General features: G+C 51.6%; 1 protein-coding gene across 2 annotated transcripts in view; it reads right to left on the reverse strand.

Annotated features, from left to right (window-relative positions):
* PEPD (peptidase D) overlaps positions 1 to 22,401 on the reverse strand; it is a 119,477-nt gene that overhangs the window by 19,985 nt on the left and 77,091 nt on the right. Inside the window, exons 10-11 of one of the 2 annotated variants that reach the window (XM_061387913.1) lie at positions 4,409 to 4,477; positions 2,857 to 2,934 (exon numbers count right to left, since the gene is read on the reverse strand). The exons of the other annotated variant lie outside the window; for it this stretch is intronic. Coding sequence (XP_061243897.1) covers positions 2,857 to 2,934; positions 4,409 to 4,477 — 147 coding nt within the window. The remainder of the gene's footprint in view (positions 1 to 2,856; positions 2,935 to 4,408; positions 4,478 to 22,401) is intronic. 2 annotated transcript variants of the gene reach the window in all.

Here is a 22,401-nt window from a genome sequence, read left to right on the forward strand (position 1 = left end):
CACCTGGAGAACAGTCACGGCTGAGAGAGACACTCAGGTTCAGGAAAAATTCTACACCAGGCTCATATTTTGGTTTCATACCTTATGATGAAGTGCTGTGACTTTTATGTTGGGATAACAGAGTGATTTATTATTTACCGAACACAGTAGGCGCTCGGCAGATCAATTTCAATAAAACAATGGATTATAAATGCCGCCAGCAATCTGGCAGTAGCAGTAATCAACAAAACATGTTGTTCTAAATGCTGCATAATAAATTGACTATAATAAACTCATAATTATTCTACTGGCTACATTTCAAAGTTAGCACTAGAAAAATAAAATCGCCCATTTGGGCTTGGCATTAACATCTGTGGGATTCTCTGGTTCACTCCTGACTCTCAAGTGGCAGGCGACTCGGGTGCCACACGCTGCCCAGAAGGGTCGGGGACACAGCGTCTGGACGCATGGAGGCCTGATGCACGGTGCCCCTAGTCAGCCAGGCCCCAGTGCGCCAGGCGCCCCCAGAACACAGCTGGAACAAGCCTCTCATGGGTGAGGACTCTCTTGGGACAGATAGAGAGAGGAGAAGCAACCACTTCCTCTGGGCTATGTGAACTCACAGAGAAGACAGACTCGGAGCCACACGGCCCTGGCGCAGGACCCTCCGCAGGGACAGCTGTGGCTGCTTGTGCGACCGGGGCTCTGCCTGCCAGGGGGCTGGGTTCCCACGTCCTGGCTTAGCCAGGAACATGCCGCAGAGTCAAAAGCATTAGGACACATTCTAGGAGGCGTGAGTCCCTGAAGACACCAGCTGGTCTCCCTTTGGGGCCACCAGTGACCCAGGGGGCATGCCCCCCGCACCCGCTCCCCTTGTTTCCTTAGTCTCCAGCTGAGTCAAGTTGGAGGCAGCTGACCCCTCCCCAAATCCCTCTGGCTTTGCACTTGGACGCTCCTTGTGTCTCAGTGGCTCCGCTACACGTGGTGGGGGGAGGGGGAGACACCCACTTCATGGGATCAGAGTGAGAGAATCTACATCACGAGTGGCACCTTGTGTCAGGCAGGGCCAGAACCCCATCCAGGCTGCTGCACGCCCTTGACCCCCCACCAGGAAGGGCTTTAGACTCTCTGGGGGTGGAGAGAGCAGTGAGCAGGGTTGCCGTGACCTTTGTGACCACGCTGGTGTCCCCCTCTGCGTGCTCCTGTCGCTCCGTCTGTGGGCTCAGGCCCTGGGAGCGTGTGTCCACCAGCACTTGTGGTCCTGACACGTCCCCGCCACTGCCCTGTGCGGGCCAAGTGCTGCATGCCATCTCCACCGACAGACAGTAGACTGAGGCTCAGAGAGGGAACCCGGAGGCTTTGCTTCCTCCCAGAAGCCTGAGGGGGGCTCCCGCCAACAGGGTCCTGAGCCAGAACATCCCACCCAGCTACTGACCCCAGGCGAGTGGACACCGCAGCCAGTGGCGCTGGGGCGCCCTAGGGCAGGGGGCACCCTGGGCTTGGGTGGGTTTCTGAGAACACTGGGCAGTGACAGCTCGGAATGGGCTGTTTCTTGGCTCACATCCCCTGATGGCTGTGGGCGAGGCCCCCATGCGCAGGTCCCCCAACTCCCAGCCTGAGGCCGGGTCCTGGCCGGTGTGCAGGCATGACCAGAATACCAGAGTGGGGCCAAGGCCTTGCGGGGCGGCACGTGTGAACCGAGGCAGATGAGGTGCTGGTGGGAAGTGGTGGGGAGGGGCTCAGCTGCCTTAGCAGCAAGAGGGAAAGGACCAAAGGACCAGACAGGGCAACGTGCCGCCTGATGTGAAGAACTGCCTCACTGGAAAAGACCCTGATGCTGTGAAAGATGGAAGGCGGGAGGAGAAGGGGACGACAGAGGATCAGATGGCTGGATGGCATCACCAACTCAATGCACTTGAGTTTGAGTAAACTCCGGGAGTTGGTGATGGACAGGGAGGCCTGGCATGCGGCAGTCCATGGGGTCACAAAGAGTCGGACACGATTGACTGAACTGAACTGAGGTCAGTGTGCACCAGCTCTCCGGCCCACACCTGCAGGTTGGTGGCCAAAGCAAGATGACTCAAGGACAAGACAGGAGGCCCCATGGAACTTGTGGCCTCTGGGTGGCTTTCAGCCTCTGGCAGCCTGGACTGGCCCTGCCCGACGTCTGGGTGGTGGAGAGTACAGGTGGGGAATACAAGTGCCCATGAGCTGAGGACAGGGACGCTCCAGGTCAGTAGGGTGCCCATGGCCCCTGCCAAGGCCAGAGGGGCCGCCCAGAGGGGAGGGGTGTATGCCCAGTGGAGCCCTACACACTGGGGGTCTGGAAGCAGAACCACTGGAGGGTTGGAGGCTGTGGGTCCTGCCCACATCTGCTCAGTCAGGAATCCGTGAGGAGCGGTGAGCACGTGGGCAAACAGTCCTGAGGGCCAAGCACCCCCTCTAACCTCCTGAATGAGTGGCCGCTGGTGCCAAGGAGTCGTGAGGCAGGACCTGGCAGGTTCAGAGGGCAGGGGACTCCCTAGGGGTCTCCCTTGCTCCAAACTGACGTGCCCACCCCCCCAGCACAGAGCCGGAGACGCGAGCGTGGTGGGTGCTGGGTCACAGGGCAGGTCCTCCTCTGAGGTGGGGCCTTACTCTCACAGCACTTGGCCCCTGCTCCCCTCTCAGGGCTTCCTTGGTCCTGGAGAGGAGATGATATGGAGGACAAAGCTTTGGCAGAGAAGTCTAGACCCAGAGCAGACCCAGGGACCGTGCTGTGGCCAGCCTTCCCGGGCTGAGACCGAGAGGCCCCCATCAGCCACGCCTGGGGTTGAGTCCCACCTGGCCCCACCATTCACACGCCAGCCAGGGCAGCTTGGGGCTGGCCCCACTCACCACATGTCTCCGTCTTGGATGGTCTTGTCGTTGGGGGCCCCAGCGTGTCCGTAGTGCAGCACGGCCGAGTTCTCACCACTGCGGAGCATCAGGGGCAGGTCAAGAGCCCATTCTCACCCAGCAGGCCCAAGGGGCTGGCGCCCCAACCCCCTGCCCCGTGGGCAGTACCATCCACCCTGCAGCAGAGGTCTAGGGCCAGGTGGACCCGGCCCATAGCCTGAGATGGGGTGAGGGGCACAGTGGCTGGCGTCCTGCAGCCACAAAGCTGGCGGCCGGCCTCTGGGCTCAGGACAGGGCCACCTCAGCTGAGTGCTGCTCAAGTAGGTGCCCTTGGGGCTGAGGATGTGGGCCTGATGTGGGAGCAAGGGCCTGCAGGCCAGGGGAAGGGACCCCAAGGAATCCGGGTGTCTTGGTGGCTAAAGGGGGAGGGGAGGCCCAGTGGGAAGGGCCAGGACTATGTCGGGGCTGCACGGAGATTGGCCGGGCCGGGCTAGGGCCACAGCCAGGGAGCCAGCGGCTCCCCACTCCGCAGCTTGAGAGCGCTTCTCTAATGAGCGATACCTTTAAGAAAAAAGGACTTTTAAGTCTGTCCAAAGGGAAAAAAAAAAAAAAAAACCACCTGGGTATAATATTTATGGCCCCGTTTGGGAGTCTCAGGAATCATAAAAGTAGAAATAATGATTTTTCTCTCTATCCACCAGAGAAGAACATTTCCAAGGACTGAGATGTTCACATGTATTATTCATGTGCCAAGGACGTGCACGCCAGCAGAGCTGCCGGCTCCATCCTGGCTGGGCAGAGGCCTGACCCTCTGACCCAAGGGGAGAACACAGGGAGATGAGATGGGGTGAGCCTGGGGGCCCCCACGGTCAGGACGTGTCCCTCAAAGACACACAGGCCTGCACGCTCACGGCTATGAGCTGCCCCATATGCATGGTCACTTCTACCCTGGGCACACTAGCCAAGTGCACAGGTCACACACACACACACACACACACACACACACACAGAACCCCCTCCCCCCAGCCACATGTCACACATAAACACACCTACAGTAACAGCCCCCATGGCAGAGACCCAGACCCACCCACGGCTGTGCTGTTCCCACACAGCCACACACTCACGCATGCACACACAGCCACACACACACACACACACAACCACAGCCTCCTTCCCTGATACAGCTCCCTCCACACACCCTGCACACAGAAGCCATCACAGTCTGAGGTCATGGCCTGGTCCCCACATGCTGAGAGCTGCCAGTGTGGAGGGGGCGAGGAAGGCCGGGCCCAGGAGGAGCCGCCAGCAGGAGATGGGATGGGAGGGCAAGGCAGTGGTGGGCTGGCTCCCCTCTGCACCCTGAACTGCCCAGGGCAGGCAGGAAGCAACCTCCGCTCCCAGAGCCTTAGGAGCGGGGAGTGACTCCCAGGCTTACAAGGTGCCGTGGGCAGGGGAGCAGACAGGGGCATCTAGGCCGGAAGATGGTGGGGTCCCTCACTCTCCCCCAACCCCCTCCCTCCATCATCCCCACGAGGCCCAGGTGGCCGCTTACCTGCCGCAGATGCAGGTGTAGGAGCTATGGCGCATGCCGCCCCGGGAGTAGCAGTAGTGCTCGAAGAGGCTGCGGGCGAAGGAGGACGGGTCAGAGTGGGGTCATCAGAGTACGTGCGCCCCCCACCCGCGTGCAAATCCTCAGCCCAGGCCTTGCTCGGCTGCGCCCACAGGAAGGCCTGAGCTCCCCAGCGTGAGTCAGTGGCTGGTAGCCTGGAGGCCATGGGCCACTGAAGCACAGAGGTCAGCACAGAGAGGGAGCAAGGCTGGGGGAGCTGGCCACTTCCAGCGCCAGCCTTTCAGGCCCATCGGGAGGACAGGTCTGGTCCTGTGGGGAGACGGGCTGGGGGGGGCCCCCTGTTTCTGCAGGGCTGGAGGGGGCATGTCCCTGTGAATCCCTCCTCCAGTGGTCACATCCTTCCCCCACCAGGAGGGGCTGGGTGCACAGCCAGGCCCCTGGGTCTGAGAGCTCTCTGGGTCCCAGTGCAGGACCTGCCCGGGACCCCGAGCTTGACCCTGGGGAGGGGTGCGGGGGAAGGAGAACAGGGGCTGCTGGGCTCTGGCCTGGGGCTGGGGCTGGGGGGCAGGTCGGTGTGTAGATGAGCAGGGCTGGGTGGGCTCCAGGGAGGGGAAGAGAGGCAGAGTCTGGGGGCAGGCGCCGACCAGTTGGTCCCCTAGACAAGCTCCCTCCCTGAGCTGGGGAGGCCAGGAGCAAGGTCTGGAGGGAAGATGAGAGCCCAGAGCAGGTTGCTGGCAACTGGAAGCCCGCCTCCAGGCTGCGCCCAGACACATTCAGAGCCAGTGGAGGCCTCTGGGAGCTCGGCTGTCAGCAGAGCCCAGCAAACGCAGGAGTGGAGGGTGAGGGAGGTCAGAGGATGAGCCAGCCTCACCCTGTCCCCCTGGGGCAGATCCTGGGTGACTGGTGGACCAGACTCGCCACATCAACAAACGTGAGCAGTGTTTGGAACCCTCGGGAGACCACGCTGCCCAGGGCTCTGCAGAGGCCAGGCCCCTGACCCTTCCCCTCACCACACACCCTAGGACCTGAGCAGGTTAAGAAATTGTCTGGGCAGGGGCCTCAGTGTGCCAAGGGCCCCGCCTCTACAGAACCCAGCTGGGGAAGGGGGTGACACTGGGGGGCTGCCCTTGCCCCCTCCCTGAGGCCTCTCACCAGAGCTTGGGCCCAGCCTTCTGGATGGCCCCAGTTGAGAAGCAGGTCCAGGCGGACCCCACCCCACCCACTGACCACCAGTGTGGGGGAGACCGACCACGGGGCTGTGCTCAGAGCCCCAAGGCCGCCTGTGGGCACGCTAAGTGGCAGTTCTGCCCTGCGTGTTCTGGGCCTGTTTAAGAGAACGTCTGTGCGGAGGAGTCTAATCTTTAGGCACTGTAAACACGAATTATGTGTAATTGTTATGATTGGGTATAAAATAGTTGTTATGCAGGAAGGGTTTTGCTCTATTCAGTCAGCTTTCAGACTGGCTTTACAAATCTCACAGGATAATTGGGTATCTGCAAGTGAAATATTTCCTCAACACAAAAGAATCCAGGAACTGCCAGGGAGGTGAGGAAAGCCGTGTGAGGTACCAGCCACCCCCGCAGTCATGGTGGGAGTGCTCAGGCGGCTGCTGCCAACCTCAGCCTCTGTTACTGAGGCCACAGGACAGCTGGGCCAAGCCTGGGCCCCACATGGCCTGCCAAGATGCTGGGGCCTCAGACACCGGGACTCCGTGCAGCTGCCCGCCAGAGACTGGGGGATGCTGACCGGCCATGGAGCTGCACGGTTCCCTGAGCCTTGGGGGACAAGGCCCTGCCCAGACAGAAGCAGGTCAGGGGGCAGCAGCTGCTCTCCGGGTGATGGGGAGAGACAGGGACAGGCAGAAGGGCGGCAGATGAACAAGCCAGAACCTGCTAGAGCAGCCTGCGGGAATGGGGTGGCACGGGCTCCCCCACCTACTCCCAGTCTCAGCAGCGGGCACTGTCCTGCCCTGTAATCTACTCGATAGAAACAGCCTTCATCGCACGCTCAGGCTCCCGCTTAAGTAAAAAAAGCCTTTTAGAGTAAACGCACGGCTCACAGAAGTGCCAGACTCAGGAATGGCCAACCCAGTTTTCATCAGCTAACTGCAGCCGGGGTTGCCTCTGCCAGTCACACGATTCCACACCCGCAAGAAGAGCTGCAAACACCAATGCTGGAAATCCAGTCTCCGGCAAAAGGGCTTCAGTCCTTCACACTGGACTCCAGCACCTGATCTTGTTTCAGATGAACTGGTCTGAAGTGACACAAAAGCCACCCCATGCTCTGGGGGCATAACAGATACAGTAGGCCCTGTTTTGGCTCACACCCCTCAGGGACCCCTCTCCCCAGGACCTCAGCCCTGGCTGTGGACATGCAAAGATGCCCACATTCTGGGGCAAGTGCTGTGGCCCAGGGCCCAAGTCTTAACAATTTTCTGATTTTCAAGGGGTGGGGGTGGGAGGAGGCTCCAAACTGGGGCTACAGGCTCGACCTGAGGCTCCTGAACGGCCTGGTCAGAGCTCGGTGGGAACGGGTCTGGAGGACAGATCGCAGCAACAGCAGAGCCACCTTGGTCCCCACGGATGGCTCCCAGACCAGGCGGCAATGGGAGGACGCTCCGTAAAGACCCACTCGATCTTTACAGAAAAGAGGGCAAACTGGGAGCCAGCTGCCGCGGGGGCCAACTGCTGATGATGCACGTCCACGGCTGAATCCAGCTGTGAGCTACCACTGAGCCCATCCGCAGCCACGGTGAGATGAAGGCAGAGTCTGCAGCCAGAAACCCTCTGACCCCCAACCCGCAGAGCTGAAGATTAAATGTGAGAAGCAGAGCCATGTCCACAGGACAAGCAGAGAGGTGAGGCCAGAAGAGGAAGCTGCCAGTCTTGTGAGCCTGGAGGCCTTGGCATTCGTTGCCACATGGGGACAGTGAGGAGACCTCAGGCAAACCAGAGCTGGGGGCCAGAACTGAGCTCTCCTGTGACATAACACTGGGGGCAGGGCAAGGATGCACCCTCTGCAGAAGGATGGACTTGGAGAAAATTCACCAGCATCACAGGATGCAGTGCAGAAGTGTTCCTGGGCTCTGGGAAAAACAGTGAAGGTTTCCTCAGAATTCGCAGCATAGGTATGTCCTCCATGGGGTTCAGGTTCAAGGGTGAAGGACTTGTGTGGTTTTGGAAACCCTGAAGCCAGGAAATCAACAAAAAACTTAGTCCCTGACCAGTGATACCTGGAGCCAAACCGACAAAGCCAAACTTGTTGGCCGCAGCTCTACCCAGGCAGGAGAGCACACATGTACGGACATACATGTACATACATGTAAATACATGTACCCACACATATACTCACACACAGGTACGTATACACAATGCATACACTGAAGAGGAACTCGGGATCTGAAAACAGTCCACAGGAGTCGTCAGACACTGCAAGCAGCAGGCTGAGAAGCAGCCCCCCCCGAACTTCCAATAACAGAGCAAACAGCAGGCTAAGACCTCCCCTGGCACCGATGCAGCCCCACCAGGGACAGAGGACAAGCCCTGACCAGACTGGGGCCGCTGCTGCTTTTACCACGACCCGGCACAGGCCCAGCCATCGAGAAAGACCCAATAGCCTCCTGCAGCCTTTGGTGTTTCCGACCATCCTTCAGGGGGAGGAGAGGGTTTCCGACTTTGCCAATGAGGAAAATTGCGGGTCAGCATGGTGATGTGCTGTGGTCAGAGAACCTCTTGAAGGAGTCCTGTGAGCCTGGAGTCCATGCAGGGCTTCTGACCCTGATGCCTCTAAACCTCAGGTCTGTCAGTGATGGGGGCGCTAGAACAGCAGCTGCCCGGGCGGGGCAAGGCCTTCTGCTCTGGCTGATGCTGCACTGGGCCTTCCAGGGCTCTGGATGCATCTGTGCAGGGAGCCCAGATGGAGTGGGAACGGGTCTGCCAGGACACCACCCCAGGGACAGTGCCTGAGGCCGGCCAGTGGAAACCAGGAGCTGGCGCTCTGGAAGAGGCCCCTGGGGTGCGGAGACCTTGGAAAAGGAGAACCAGCCGACTAGAGGCAAGGACGGTTGCAAAGATGGCTGTGGTCAGGGCAGGAAGCAGGGCCGCATCAGGGAGAGGCCACTCTTCCTCCCCCAGAGAGAGTGGCCTTATCAAGGTATGAGATAATTAGCATTTTAATTGGGTAACTGGGAATTCTGAATTGCCTATCTTGTATGAGGCATGACTGAAGACATAACATGACATTCAATTAACAAATATTCCCTTTTATTCTTGACATGCTCGATTAGTTGGAGTTTCTGAGTTCCTCGACATCAATTCCTGGATAAAGCACTATATCCTCTCAGCTGTCAAAGCCCTGGCTGCCTCAGACTGCTAATCATCAACATATATAGAGTCGGCATATACACATATGTGATTTTAGACATTTTCTACACAAAAGAAAAAAAGAATGACAATCGCCCATAATCTTCTCCCCCCAAAATCACCTCTACCACATATTTTGTTGAACATCTTTTCAGACACTTTTAAACACAGAAACACAGATTTTTAAAATAAAAATGAACTTCCACCTACAGTGGAGTAGACCCCAGTTCAATTCCTCGGGCGGGAAGATCTGCTGGAGAAGGGATAGGCTACCCACTGCAGTATTCTTGGGCTTCTTCCCTTGTGGCTCAGCTGGTAAAGAATCTGCCTGCAATGCGGGAGACCTGGGTTCAATCCCTGGGTTGTAAAGATCCCCTGGAGAAGGGAAAGGCTATCCACTCCAGTATTCCGGCCCAGAGAATTCCATGGACTGTGTAGTCCATGGGGTCGCAAAGAGTCGGACACGACTGAGCGACTTTCACTTTCAAACTTTATAAAAAAAAGTCACCTTTTGACTGAAGTCTGACACACACAGAGAAAAGGACAATCATAAGGGCTGGGCACAATGGCCGGCCACAAAGTGAGCGTCTCTGTACCCAGCACCCAGAGGCCCTGGGTCTTCACACCCATGGGAAGCCTGACTTCCAAGACTGTGGGTTAGCTTCTCCTGTTTCTGAACTTGATGTAAATGGAATCAAATAGCAAGACCTCTGAGTCTGGCCTCCCCAGCTGCTCCACGTCACATGGGTGAACCAACCCCCAACAATGAGTCATGGTCACTTGCTCCTTCTCATTGAGGGCAGTGTTCCGCCCGGTGAATGTGCCCCACTCTGTTGCTGGGCATTCCTGTTGTTTCCAGATCGTGGCCATCATGAATAGTGCTGCTGAGAACATTCTCATGCGGTCTTTTGGGGGCACATGCACACATCCCTGTCAAGCACATAGCCAGGAGTAGAAATGCTATGTGTTGCTGGATTCTGTGTAGGTCCAGTTTTAGCAGATAAAGCCAGTCTTTCCAGGCAGCTGGATCCATGTGTTCACTGGTGTCTTCCACTTCATACCTGTGCACAGAGCCCAACTGACCTGAAGAGGATCCCAGTGGCCCCACTCAGGCCGGGATGAGGGCTGGAGTGTCGATCCCAGTCAACAGATGCATGTCTACGTGACTCTCCGTGACAGGAAGCTGACACTTCCCCAGGGCTCGTCCCTGGTGCACCTTCTCTTGCCTGGTCCACGGAGACAGTGGCGGAGCTGGAGCCCCTGCTTCAGCCCTCACCCCCAGAGTGCGGCCCTTTAACAGTGTAAATGGGGTCCCAGGACTCCTCTGCTCAGACCCCACTTTCCCATGAGCAATCCACTTCCCTTTCGTTCCTGAGTCTCGGCTCACGTTCTCAATATGCCTCCTTGCTACTCATGGGACCATCAGCCAAGCTCCCACCGCAGGACCACCAGCCGAGCCCTGTTTTTTCTGCCTGGAACATCTGGCCCAGAGGTCTATAGCTTGCTCTCTCTCCTTTAGGCTTCTTCATGTCTCCTCCTCAAGGACACCTGTCCTGAGCTCCCTGGGGGAAAGAACACTCTTTCACCAGTATCCATTCCTTCATCCATCTTTGCATCCCTCCATCCTCTCTCGCCTCCTGCTAGGCCAGCTTTTGTCTGTTCTGTTCACTGTAGAACCCCCAGAGCCTGGAATAGTGCCTGGAACACAGGAGATTTTCGTATAGCTGTTGAATGACTGAATAAGTAAGTGGCTGTGTGAGCAGGAACACAGCCTATAATTTACTTAACTCACTTCACGCTGTTAGATATCTAGGTTGCTTCCACCTCCGTGTTATGATGGACACCCGTGGCCATATGCCTTTTTACTATCTTCGGGCTAAATTCCTAGAATTCCTGATCATATGCACAGTAGTTTTGATCTCAGGGAATGTTCTGCCAAACAGGCCCCAGAAAGCTCATAAGGATTTCCAGGGTCCTGAACCATGTACCACGGGGCCTGTCGGCCACTGGACTGAGAGTCTGGCAGGCAAAACAAACAGGATTTCGCTGTCTCATTAACTGGCAAGTTTGAACATGTTTACATGTTTATTTACTCATATTTATTCCTTCCATTCATTTAGAAAACTCAACGTTGGGCTTCCCTGGTGGCTGGCTCAGTGGTAAAGAATCCGCCTGCCAATGCAGCAGTCATGGGTTTGATTTCTGGTTTGGGAAGATCTCGCAGGCCACAGAGCAACTAAGCCGGTGTGCCACAATGACTGAGCCTGTGCTCTCGAGACCAGAAGCTGAACTACTGCGCCCACATGCTTCAACCACTGAAGCCCGGCACCTGGAGCCTGCGCGCACAACAGGGAGCGCCACCGCAATGAGGAGCTCGCGCGTCCCAGCCGGAGAGTAGCCCCCACTTACTGCACGAGAGAAAAGCCCACGCAGCACAGGCCCAGCCACAGCCGATAAATAGGTAAATTACTTTAAAATAAAAGTATTTTAAAAAAGAAAACTGAATGTTCACCTTTTCCTTACTGATCTTCAAGGGATTTACATATGAAGATTTGGACCATCACCTACGTGGCAAGGGGCTGGTTCTGACCCTCTCCAGCACCTTCTTTGTCAGGGAGAATGAGGTGCCTGGGGCAGGACATGACTGGTTCCCAGGATGGTGACAACACACAGGAGGAAGAAACCCTGGATCCCCACACCACACGGCTCAAGTGGGATAGTCCAGATCTATAAATACATTAGCCCTCAGAGTCAACAAGAGAGCCTGACATGCAGTACTTGGATGCAATCTCAAAGATGACAGAATGATCTCTGTTCATTTCCAAGGCAAACCATTCAATATCACAGTAACCCAAGTCCATGCCAAATACCAAAGAAGCTGAAGTTGAAGTTGGTTCTAAGATGACCTACAAGACCATCTAGAACTAACACCATAAAAAGATGTCCTTTTCATCAAAGGGGACAGTAATGCCAAAGTAGGAAGTCAAGAGATGCCTGGAGTAAAAGGCAAGTTTGGCCTTGGAGTACAAAATGAAGCAGGGTAAAGGCTAACAGAGTTTTGCCAAGAGAATGCACTGGTCATAGCAAACACCCTCTTCCAACAACACAAGAGACAACTCTATTGGACATCACCAGATGGTCAATACCAAAATCAGACTGATTATATTCTTTCCAATTGAAGATGGAGAAGCTCTACAAAAGCAAGATTGGGAGCTGACTGTGGTTCAGATCATGAACTCCTTAATGCAAAATTCAGACTTATATTGAAGAAAGTAGGGAAAACCACTAGACAATTCATGTATGAGCTAAATCAAATCCCTTACAGTTATACAGTGGAAATGGCAAATAGGTTCAAGGGATTAGATCTGATAGAGTGTCTGAAGAACTATGGATGGAGGTTCGTGACATTGTACAGGAGGCAGTGATCAAGACCATCATGAAGAAAAAGAAATGCAAAAAGGCAAAATGCTTGACTGAGGAGGGCTTACAAATAGCTGTGCAAAGAAGAGAAGCAAAAGGCAAAGCACAAAAGGAGAAAAGGAAAGATATACCCAACTGAATGCAGAGTTCCAAAGAACAGCAAGGAGAGATAAGAAAGCCTTCCTCAGTGATCAATGCAAAAAATATAGGAAAACAATAGAATAGAAAAGATTAGAGATCTTTTCAAGAAAATCAGAGATAACAAGGAAACATTTCATGAAAATATGGGCACAATAAAGGACAGAAACAGTTTGGACCTAATAGAAGCAGAAGATACTAAATAGAAGTGGCAAGAATACACAGAAGAACTATACAAAATAGACCTTCATGACCCAGAAAACCACAATGGTGTGATCACCCACCTAGAGTCAGACATCCTGGAATTCGAAGTCAGGTGAGCCTTAGGAAGCATCACTATGAACAAAGCTAGTCGAGGTGATGGAATTCCAGCTGAGCTACTTCAAATCCTAAAAGATGATCCTGCTAAAGTGCTGCACTCAATATGCCAGCAAATTTGGAAAACTCAGCAATGGCTACAGGACTAGAAAAGGTCAGTTTTCATTTCAATTCCAAAGAAAGGCAATGCCAAAGAATGTTCAATCTACCCCTCAACTGCATTCATCTCACACGCTAGCAAAGTAATGCTCAAAATTCTCCAAGCTAGGCTTCAACAGTACGTGAACCAAGAACTTCCAGATGTTCAAGCTGGATTTAGAAAAGCCAGAGGAACCAAAGATCAAATTGCCAACATCTGTTGGATCATAGAAAAAGCAAGAGAGTTACAGAAAAACATCTACTTCTGCTTTATTGATTCTGCCAAAGCCTTTGACTGTGTGGATCGCAACAAACTGGAAAATTCCTACAGAGATCGGAATATCAGAACACCTTACCTGCCTCCTGAGAAATCTATATGTATGCAGGTCAAGAAGCAACAGTTAGAACTGGACATGGAACAATGGACTGGTTCCAAATTGGGAAAGGAGTACGTCAAGGCTGTATATTGTCACCCTGCTCATTTAACTTATATGTAGAGTACATAATGTAAAATGCCAGGCTGGATGAAGCACAAGCTGGAATCACAAGCGGGGAGAAATATCAATAACTTCAGATATGCAGATGACACCACCCTGATGGCAGAAAATGAAGAGGAACTAAAGAGCCTCTTAATGAAAGTGAAAGAGGAGAGTGAAAAAGCTGGCCTAAAACTCAACATTCAGAAAACAAAGATCGTGGCATCAGGTCCCATCACTTCATGGCAAATTGATGGGGAAACAGTGACAGCCTTTATTTTTTTGGGCTCCAAAATCACTGCAGACTGTGACTGCTGCTATGAAATTAAAAGATGCTTGCTCCTTGGAAGAAAAGCTATGACAAACCTAGATAGCACATTAAAAAGCAGGGACATTACTTTGCCAACAAAGGTCCATCTAGTCAAGGCTATGGTTTTTCCTGTGGTCATGTATGGATGTGAGAGTTGGACCATAAAGAAAGCTGACTGCCTAAGAATTGATGCTTTTGAACTGCGGTGTTGGAGAAGACTCTTGAGAGTCCCTTGGACTGCAAGGAGATTAAACCAGTCAATCCTAAAGGAAATCAGTTCTGAATATTCATTGAAAGGACTGATGCTGAAGCTGAAGCTCCAATACTTTGGCAACCTCATGCGAAGAACTGACTCATTGGCAAAGACCCTGATTCTGGGAAAGGCTGAAGGCAGGAGGAGAAGGGGATGCCAGAGGATGAGATGGTTGGGTGGCATCACTGACTCAGTGGACATGAGTCTGAGCAAGCTCTGGGAGTTGGTGATGGACAGAGAAGCCTGGTGTGCTGCAGTGCATGGGGTTGTAAAGAGTTGGACACAACTGAGCGACTGAACTGAACTGAACTTGTGGCACTCTTGAGCAAGTGAGAGCCCCCAGCTCTGGAAGGCCTTGGAAGAACCCTATAAACACAGGCACAATCTGCTAACTGTTCTCTGCCTTCCTCAGAGATCAACAGGGTCTGCTCTCATCTGACCCAATCTCACTAGTTTTTCCCCATGTCAGCAAGAATATCTTTCTTGGCCCCAAACCAAAAACTTCCCCTTTAAAAATGCACCAGGCCGCCCTAGGAATCAGCCAGGGAGGCTCAAATTGCACGACAGGAAGAGGTGGAGAGACAGGATCCTTGTTCAGCAGGATCTAGAGGCCACTTTCCCTCCAAGGGAGGCCAGCACCCACTCCTCCCCTTCCCAGAAAGGCGCAAGGCAGGGCCGGCCTTACACAGAGAGAGGAGGGAAGGGATTTTCTTTCAGCTGGTGTTTCCCAAAGCATGACAAGGGTCCATGAGATGACATGATGGGATGGGGTACACCGATAAACACGTTTTACCCTAGGTTTTTATTTTAAAGTCATCTTCTACTTATGGCAAATTACACTGATAGGAATACAAAGCTTTCTTTTAAAGTATATTTCAAGAAAGAAGTAAGTCAATTATTAAGCAAATAATACAAGAACAGGGCAGAAGTTTTCTGAGGAAAAGCCTGTTTTTAGTTCTGGGTGGGAGGATGCCGTCCAGATGCTCCCCGTTCCCAGGTGTCCCCCAAATCTGCCGGCCTTTGGAAAACAGCTGGTGGGATGGACTCCAACAGAATCCAGGCTCTCACCCATGCCCCCACCTGCTCCTGCGCCTCGCTCAGCAGCCTGGATACCAGGTCACTGTGGACCCCGTGGACAAAGGCCAAAGGACAAACGGGCCCTCTGTCCTTAGCACTGGGGGTACTGAGGGGGCTCAGGGAACAAAGCCAGCAAACTTGACTGCCGAGGGCCTCAGACAAGCAGATGCCAAGCTCTTATCACAATGCTCTGCTCCCTATCACGTGCAGGCTAGTGAGAACTTCCCTTCAGCCCAGGATCCTGGCTAGAGCCTTGCTTTCCACGTTCCTTTATTCAACAGCTCCTCATCAGGCCGGATCATTGACGGAGCCTGGTCAGGGCAATGACTGCCTTTCGGAATGCCTACTCAGGACCACGGTTGCATGGCACATTGCATGCCACCTGGAGGCTGCCCTACTCCACCCTGCGGTATCTCTGGGGCACCATTTGCCACAACTGTCCCCATTCCATGAGTTCTCCTCCCATCCCCAGTGGAAAAAACAAAACCTGGAATCTTTCACCAAACAGGTGTTTCCTAAATACAAACCCTACGGGAGACAAGGGTCCTGGGTTCTGCCCAGTGCAGTCGGGATAGCATGCCTAGAGCAAGCCTTTCTTTCTGAATCCCTCTGGGCTCTGCTTTCTGAATCCCTCTAGGGTGCTACAGAGCCCAGTGCCACTTTATTTCCAAACATCAAATTTCTTTTTCAGCCTTACAATCTTAAAATATTTCATAAGTGTCATTTCAAATAGAAGTTTCTCTGGAAAGCACCATTTTATGTCAATGCCTTTCTCATGTCAAGCGCTGGCTCCCTCTCCCGCTCCCAGGCTCCCAGAAAGCACAGAGCCCAGCTTGAAGTCAAAAGAACCAGGAAGGGAGGCCTGGACACTGGCAGGACCCAGGCAGACCCTTGGTAGAAACGGCTCTTCCCAACCTGTGTGTTCTGGGGGAGCAGCATATTGACTATTTCTCCTTCATGCATCACAGACTTGTCCTGGCAAAGGGGGTGCGTGACTCAATGAAGTTATGAGCCATGCCATACAGGGCCACCCAAGACAGACAGGTCACAGTGAGGAGTTCTGACAAATCATGGTCCACTGGAGGAGGGAATGGTAAACTACTCCAGTATTTTTGCCACGCGACCCCATGAACCGTATGAAAAGGCAAAAAGATGTGACACTGGAAGATGCATCCCCCAGACTGGAAAGTATCAAGTATGCTCCTGGGGAAGAGTAGAGGGAAACTACTAATAGCTTCAAAAAGAATGAAGAAGTAGAAATGATGTTCAGCTGTGGATGTGTCTGGTGGTGAAAGTAAACTCTGATGCTGTAAAGAACAATGTTGCATGGGAACCTGGAATGTTAGGTCCATGAATCAAGGCAAATAAGTTGTGTCAAACAGGAGATGGCAAGGTTGAACATGGACATCTTAGGAATCGGTGAAGTAAAATGGACAGGGATGGGCAAATTTAATTCAGGTGGCCACTATATCTACTACTGTGGGCATGAATCCACTAGAAGAGATGGAGTAGCCTTCAGAGTTAACAAGAGTCTGAAATGCAGTACTTGGGTGCAATCTCAAAAACAATAAGAATGACCTCGGTTCATTTCCAAGGCAAACCAGTCAACATCATAATAATCCAAGTCTATGCCCCAAACACTCATGATGAAGAAGCTGATGTTGATTGGTTCAATGAAGACTTATAACACCCTCTAGAACTAACACCAAAAAAAAGATGTCCTTTTTACCACAGGGGATTGAAATGCAAAACTAGGAAGTCAAGAGATCCCTGGAATAACAGGCAAGTTTGGCCTTGGAGTACAAAATGAATCAGGGCAAAGGCTGACAGTTGTGTCAAAAGAACATGCTGGTCATGGCAAATACCTTTTCCAACAACCCAAGAGACAGCTCTGCGTATGCATATCACCAGATGGTTAATACTGAAATCAGACTGACTAGTTCTTTGCAGCCGAAGATGGAGAAGCTCTATACAGTCAGCAAAAATAAGACCTAGAGCTGACGGTGGCTCAGATCATGAGCTACCTATTGCAAAATTCAGGCTTAAATTGAAGAAAGCAGGGAAAACCACTAGGCTGTTCAGGTATGATTTAAATAAAATCCCTTGTGATTACACAGCGGAGGTGACAAATAGATTGAAGAGATTAGATCTGGTAGAGAGTACGTGAAGAACTATGGATGGGGGTTTGTAACACTGTACGAGAGACAGTGACCAAAACTATCCCAAAGAAAAAGAAACGCAAGAAGGCAAAGTGGTTATCTGAGAAGGCTTTACAAATAGCTGAGGAAAGAAGAGAAGCAAAAGACAAGGGGGAAAGGGATAGATAAACCCAACTGAATGCAGAGTTCCAGAGAATAGCAAGGAGAGATAAGAAAGCTTTCTTAAATGAACAATGCAAAGAAATAGAGAAAAACAATAGAATGGGGAAGACTAGAGATCTCTTCAAGAAAATTGGAGATTTAAAGGAGACATTCCATGGCAGAATAGGCATGATAAAGGACAGAAATGGTAATGACCTAACAGAAGCAGAAGAGATTAAGAAGAGGTGGTAAGAATACACAGAACTATACAGAAAGGTCTTAATGACCCGAATAACCACAATGGGGTTATTGTCTAGAGCCAGACATCCTGGAGTGTGAAGTCAAGTGGGCCTTAGGAAGCATTACTATGAACAAAGCTAGTGGACGTGACTGAATTCCAACTAAGCTATTTCAAATCTTAAAAGATGATGCTGTTAAAATGCTATACTTAGTATGTCCACAAATTTGGAAAACTCTACAATGGCCACAGGACTGGAAAAGGTCAGTCATCATTCCAATCCCAAAGAAAGGCAATGCCAAAGAATATTCAAACTACTGTACAATCGTGTTCATTTCACATGCTTGTATGGCTATGCTTTCAAGGTAGGCTTCAGCAGTATGTGAACCAAGAAGTTTCAGATGTACAAGCTGGGTTTAGAAAAGACAGAGGAATCAGAGATCAAATTGCCAACATCCGTTGGATCATGGAGAAAGCAAGGGAGTTCCAGAAAAACATCTACTTCTACATCACTGACTACTCGAAAGCCTTTGACTGTGTGTATCACAACAAACTGTGGAAAATTCTTAAAGAGACAGGAGTACCAAACCACCTTACCTGTCTCCTGAGAAACTAGAATGCAGGTCAAGATGCAATAGTTAGAACTGAACATGGAACAATGGACTGGTTCAAAACTGGGAAAGGAGTACTTCAAGGCTGTATATTGTCATCCTGATTAACTTATATTCAGAGTACATCATGTGAAATGCTGGGCTGGATGAATCACAAGCTGGAATCAAGATTGCCAGAGAAAACACCAAAACCTCAGATATGTAGATGATACCACTCTAATGGCAGAAAGTGAAAAGGAACTAAAGAGCATTTTGATGAGGGTGAGAGAGGAGACTAAAAAAAGCTGTCTTGAAACTCAACATTAAAAAAACCCTAAGATCATGGCATCTGGTCCCATCACTTCATGGCAAATAGAAGGGGAAGAAGTGGAAGCAAAGGCAGATTTTATTTTCTTGGGTTCCAAAATCACTGTGGATGGTGACTGGAGCCATGAAATTAACAGAGTTTTTCTCCTTGGAAGGAAAGCTATGACAAACCTAGACAGTGTATTGAAAAGCAGACATCACTTTGTTAGTCCCTCTGGTTTTTCCAGTAGCCATGTATGGATGTGAGAGTTGGACCATCTGAGTGCCAAAGCTGAGTGCCAAAGAATTGACACTTTTGAATTGTGGTGTTGGATGGAGAAGACCCTTGAGAGTCCCTTGGACTGCAAAGAGATTAAACCAGTCAATCCTAAAGAAAATCAACCCTGAATATTCATTGGAAGGACTGAGGCTGATGCTGAAACTCCAATACTTTGGCCACCTGATACTTTGAACGGATTCACTGAAAAAGACCCTGATGCTGGGAAAGACTGAGGGCAGGAGGAGAAGGAGGCAACAGAGGATGAGATGGTTAAATAGCATCACCTACTCAATGGACATGAATCTGAGCAAACTCCAGGAGACAGTGGAGGACAGAGGAGACTGGTGTACCGCAGTCCACAGGGTCGCAAAGAGCTGGACACGACTTAGCAACTGGACAACAAGGGTTGACTATTTGGTGTGAGCTGCCGAGACCCCTCTTCTTGTGACCCTTTCCATCCTCACTCGGGACTCCAAACGTTATTTTAGGCACACTCAGCTGAAGGAACAAAGGAGGATGTTATGTATCACTTTGAAAGTCATCATCTGCTTAGGATGACAAATGGGAATTGCACTTAAGCTCTCCTTATAAAATGATCGGCCCTGGAAAGAGGAGGTGCTGCCTGTGGGGATGCTCGGCAAGCATGGGGTGTGGTCGGGGGTGGGGGGCAAAGGGGCCAGAGGTTTGGCCCGCGCACGGCAGGGGCCACACAGGTGCTCCCTCGGAAACTGATGAGTGGGGCTGCGGCCACAGCTCAGCACAGTGAGGACACGGCCGTCTCCCACCACTACAGCGCCCCCCGCTGTTCCCAACTTGCTCTGGGATGTCTGCTCGGGGCCCAAGGGGACAGGAGAGGTGACTTAAGAAGTCACTCCTGGGGCAAATAAGCCTACTAAGCCTGCCTACGGCCGCAACAACCTGAAGTCTGAGCACCCCAGAGCCCATGCTCCACAACGAGAAGCCACTGCAGTGAGACGCCCGCTTGCCGCAAGTAGAAAAAGCCTGTTCAGCAACAAAGACCCAGCACAGCCAAAAATAAATAAAATAAAGATATTACACCCATAAAAAACAAACACAAAAAAACAACTCACTCTTGCGGTCTGAACCTTCCTCCCGCTGATGCCATCCCAGAGTTGCAGGGCAGGCTCCTAAAAGCAGTCCTCTAAGCCCCATGAATTAAATATTTTGGTAACTGGAACCTATTTATCAATAGCTAATTAATAAGGCCCAAGTCCTGTGATGACAGAGTGATTGAAGTGTTTTTGAAATAATCCATTTTTAATTAAAATGCTACCCCTCTCTTGGTTTCTGGATAGATTCAAAAGAAAGCCTTAACAGATGTCTTGTTTTTAAATTTACATTATATAAAGCCAATAATTAGAAGAATTCATGCTTTTAATTATATTTTAATTATTCTTTGCCTATTGATGCAAAGTTAAATGATCTTTCTTCATGGTACTAATGCTGCTAACCAAAGCCAGTAGACTAGTAGCTGGTGTGAAATCCCCTTGCAGGGAGCTGGAGTGCAGCAGAGGTGCTTAGAGGAGCTCTTATGCCCTGGTCCTGGCAGACGGCAGTCTAATTCCAGCAAACTGCCTGGTGTGGAAGTGCTCTCTTGGTTCTGGGTCTGAGCGAGGCAGACATGCCAATTATGTGATAAGGGTCAGGGTTTCCCCTTCTGCTGCGCAGTCACGAGGCAGAAAAGCCCCTAGACGTCTGCGCTCCCTTCCCGGCACACCCTGCGAAGCATCTCACCGGAGCAAACTGCACGAGCCACCAGATCAGTCACCAAAATTCAGAAAAACTCATGAGAGCCTAGAGCATGAGGAAGAGGGGGCCACTCTGAGAGGCGTGCCTCCCCGTCCCAACACGCTGACCACCGCAGGGAGCATCTTCACCCTGCCCGGCCTGCCCAGAGCTCTCCTTCCTGGGCTCCACCTCCAGCACTGCCCCCTGCCAGCCGCTCGGCCCCCCAGGTCTCCTCTCCCCAGCACCACTGCAGCCCCTCCTCGTGCTTCCCTCCAGGCCACCTGGCTGCCCTGCTAGCCTTAACCAGGTTCTCTCAGGGCTCATCTGCCCACTCTGCAGCCTCCCCCTCCTCTCCCCATCACAAGCCCTCCACAGATGAGCCTTTTCCTCCTCCTCTCCCCACCCCCTGCTCCCCAGCACGCCCTCATGGCTGGTAGTCTTGCACATGCCTGCATCACAGTGCCTGTCCTTTCCCCCTATAAGGCTCAGAGGGAGCTCCTAGAGGCAGGCCCAGGTCACCATGTACCCAAGGCTGGGCACAGTGAAGAGCACGCGGTCAGTCCCCATCTAGGGGAAAGGGTAACAGGTGGCATGGATGGTCAGCCCGCACATGCCTAATGACCAAAACAGAACATGCACACACACGAGTACACACTCACAGCCTTAAGCCTCGCCTGCCCAAGCGAAGCCCCGGGTGCAGACTTGGCCACATGTTTACCACTCCACTTCCTCTCTCTAGGCACGTTTTTCAGATTCCCTGCAGTTAGGCTGGGACCAAGGGCTGACTTGTCAATGGCGCTAGGAGGGGAAGGGACGTGTGCTGCTTCCTACGAGACTTAAGTGGATGCATGTTCTCCGTGCTCTCTCTCCCCTTTCAAAGGGGACAGAGTCGGGCAATGCAACTGACCCAGCACTTCTGGAGGAAGGCCACGGGGCCTGATCAGACCTCAGCATAAGCCAGAAACAAACTGTTCCTGGGCTAAGTCACTGAGATCTGGGGTTTTATCGTTACTGCAGCAAAGCCTATCCTATGCTGACTAACACACACGGGAGTTTAGAACACGGTAAAGGTGAAATTATGGCATCACTGATTCAATGGACATGAAACTAGGCAAACTCCAGGAGATGGTGAGGGTCAGGGAGGCCTGGCGTGCTGCGTCCATGGGGTCACAGAGTCGGAGACGACTTGGCAACCGAATGACAACACCAAGGGTGAAATTATAAATCAAGAGGGAAAAGACATCATTCCAAAGACAGCGGATCAACTAGTCACTTTGTGAGGGCACAATGGCCAGGATCCTCGCTTGCTCATCACTCGTAAACGCACTTTAAATAAAAAGTTAAAAGTAAAAAATGAAATCACACGGATACATGGATATGTGAAACTACACCTACCAGTATCAAAATACTTCATAATCATACGGAAAATATTGTTTAAAAAAATCATGAAATCATAAAGATAGATGAAAACACAGGCAAACAACTGAACTGTGCTGAGGTGGTAGCCATGACCTAACTATGCAAAAGGCAAAACCTATACAACAAAAGCCCAATCTGACTATTATATTTGAATTTTCTGTATATCAAACTGGGAAAAATATGTTAACAGGTAGAACAGTAACACAAAGAGCCCTATTATAAAGTGTTCTTGTAGAAAGTCAACCTACAAATGTCCCAAGGGCAAACTGTGCCAAGGACACACAAGCCACAAAACCAAATGCCCAGGAAAATACCTTTAAGAGAACTTTAATCTCACCAGCAAAGAAAGAAGTACAAATAAAGGTGGGATACTTTTATCAGGCTGGTAAGATGGTTAATAATAAAAATACTAATTAACTTTGAAGCCCAGGCGGGCACTCGGGCACTTAAGGACGGATGCATTGCGTGTGTGTGTGTCCAGCTCGGTAGGTGAGAACTCGGTTTCTGAACAGAGGCCATCTGCTCCTCTAAGACCCATCTGTCTGCTGTGGGATCTTGGGCCAGTTCCTTAAAGCTCTGTGTGCTATAAAGTTCAGAGGATG

The sequence above is a fragment of the Bos javanicus genome, chromosome 18, assembly GCF_032452875.1.
Source record: "Bos javanicus breed banteng chromosome 18, ARS-OSU_banteng_1.0, whole genome shotgun sequence".
Taxonomy (NCBI): domain Eukaryota; kingdom Metazoa; phylum Chordata; class Mammalia; order Artiodactyla; family Bovidae; genus Bos; species Bos javanicus.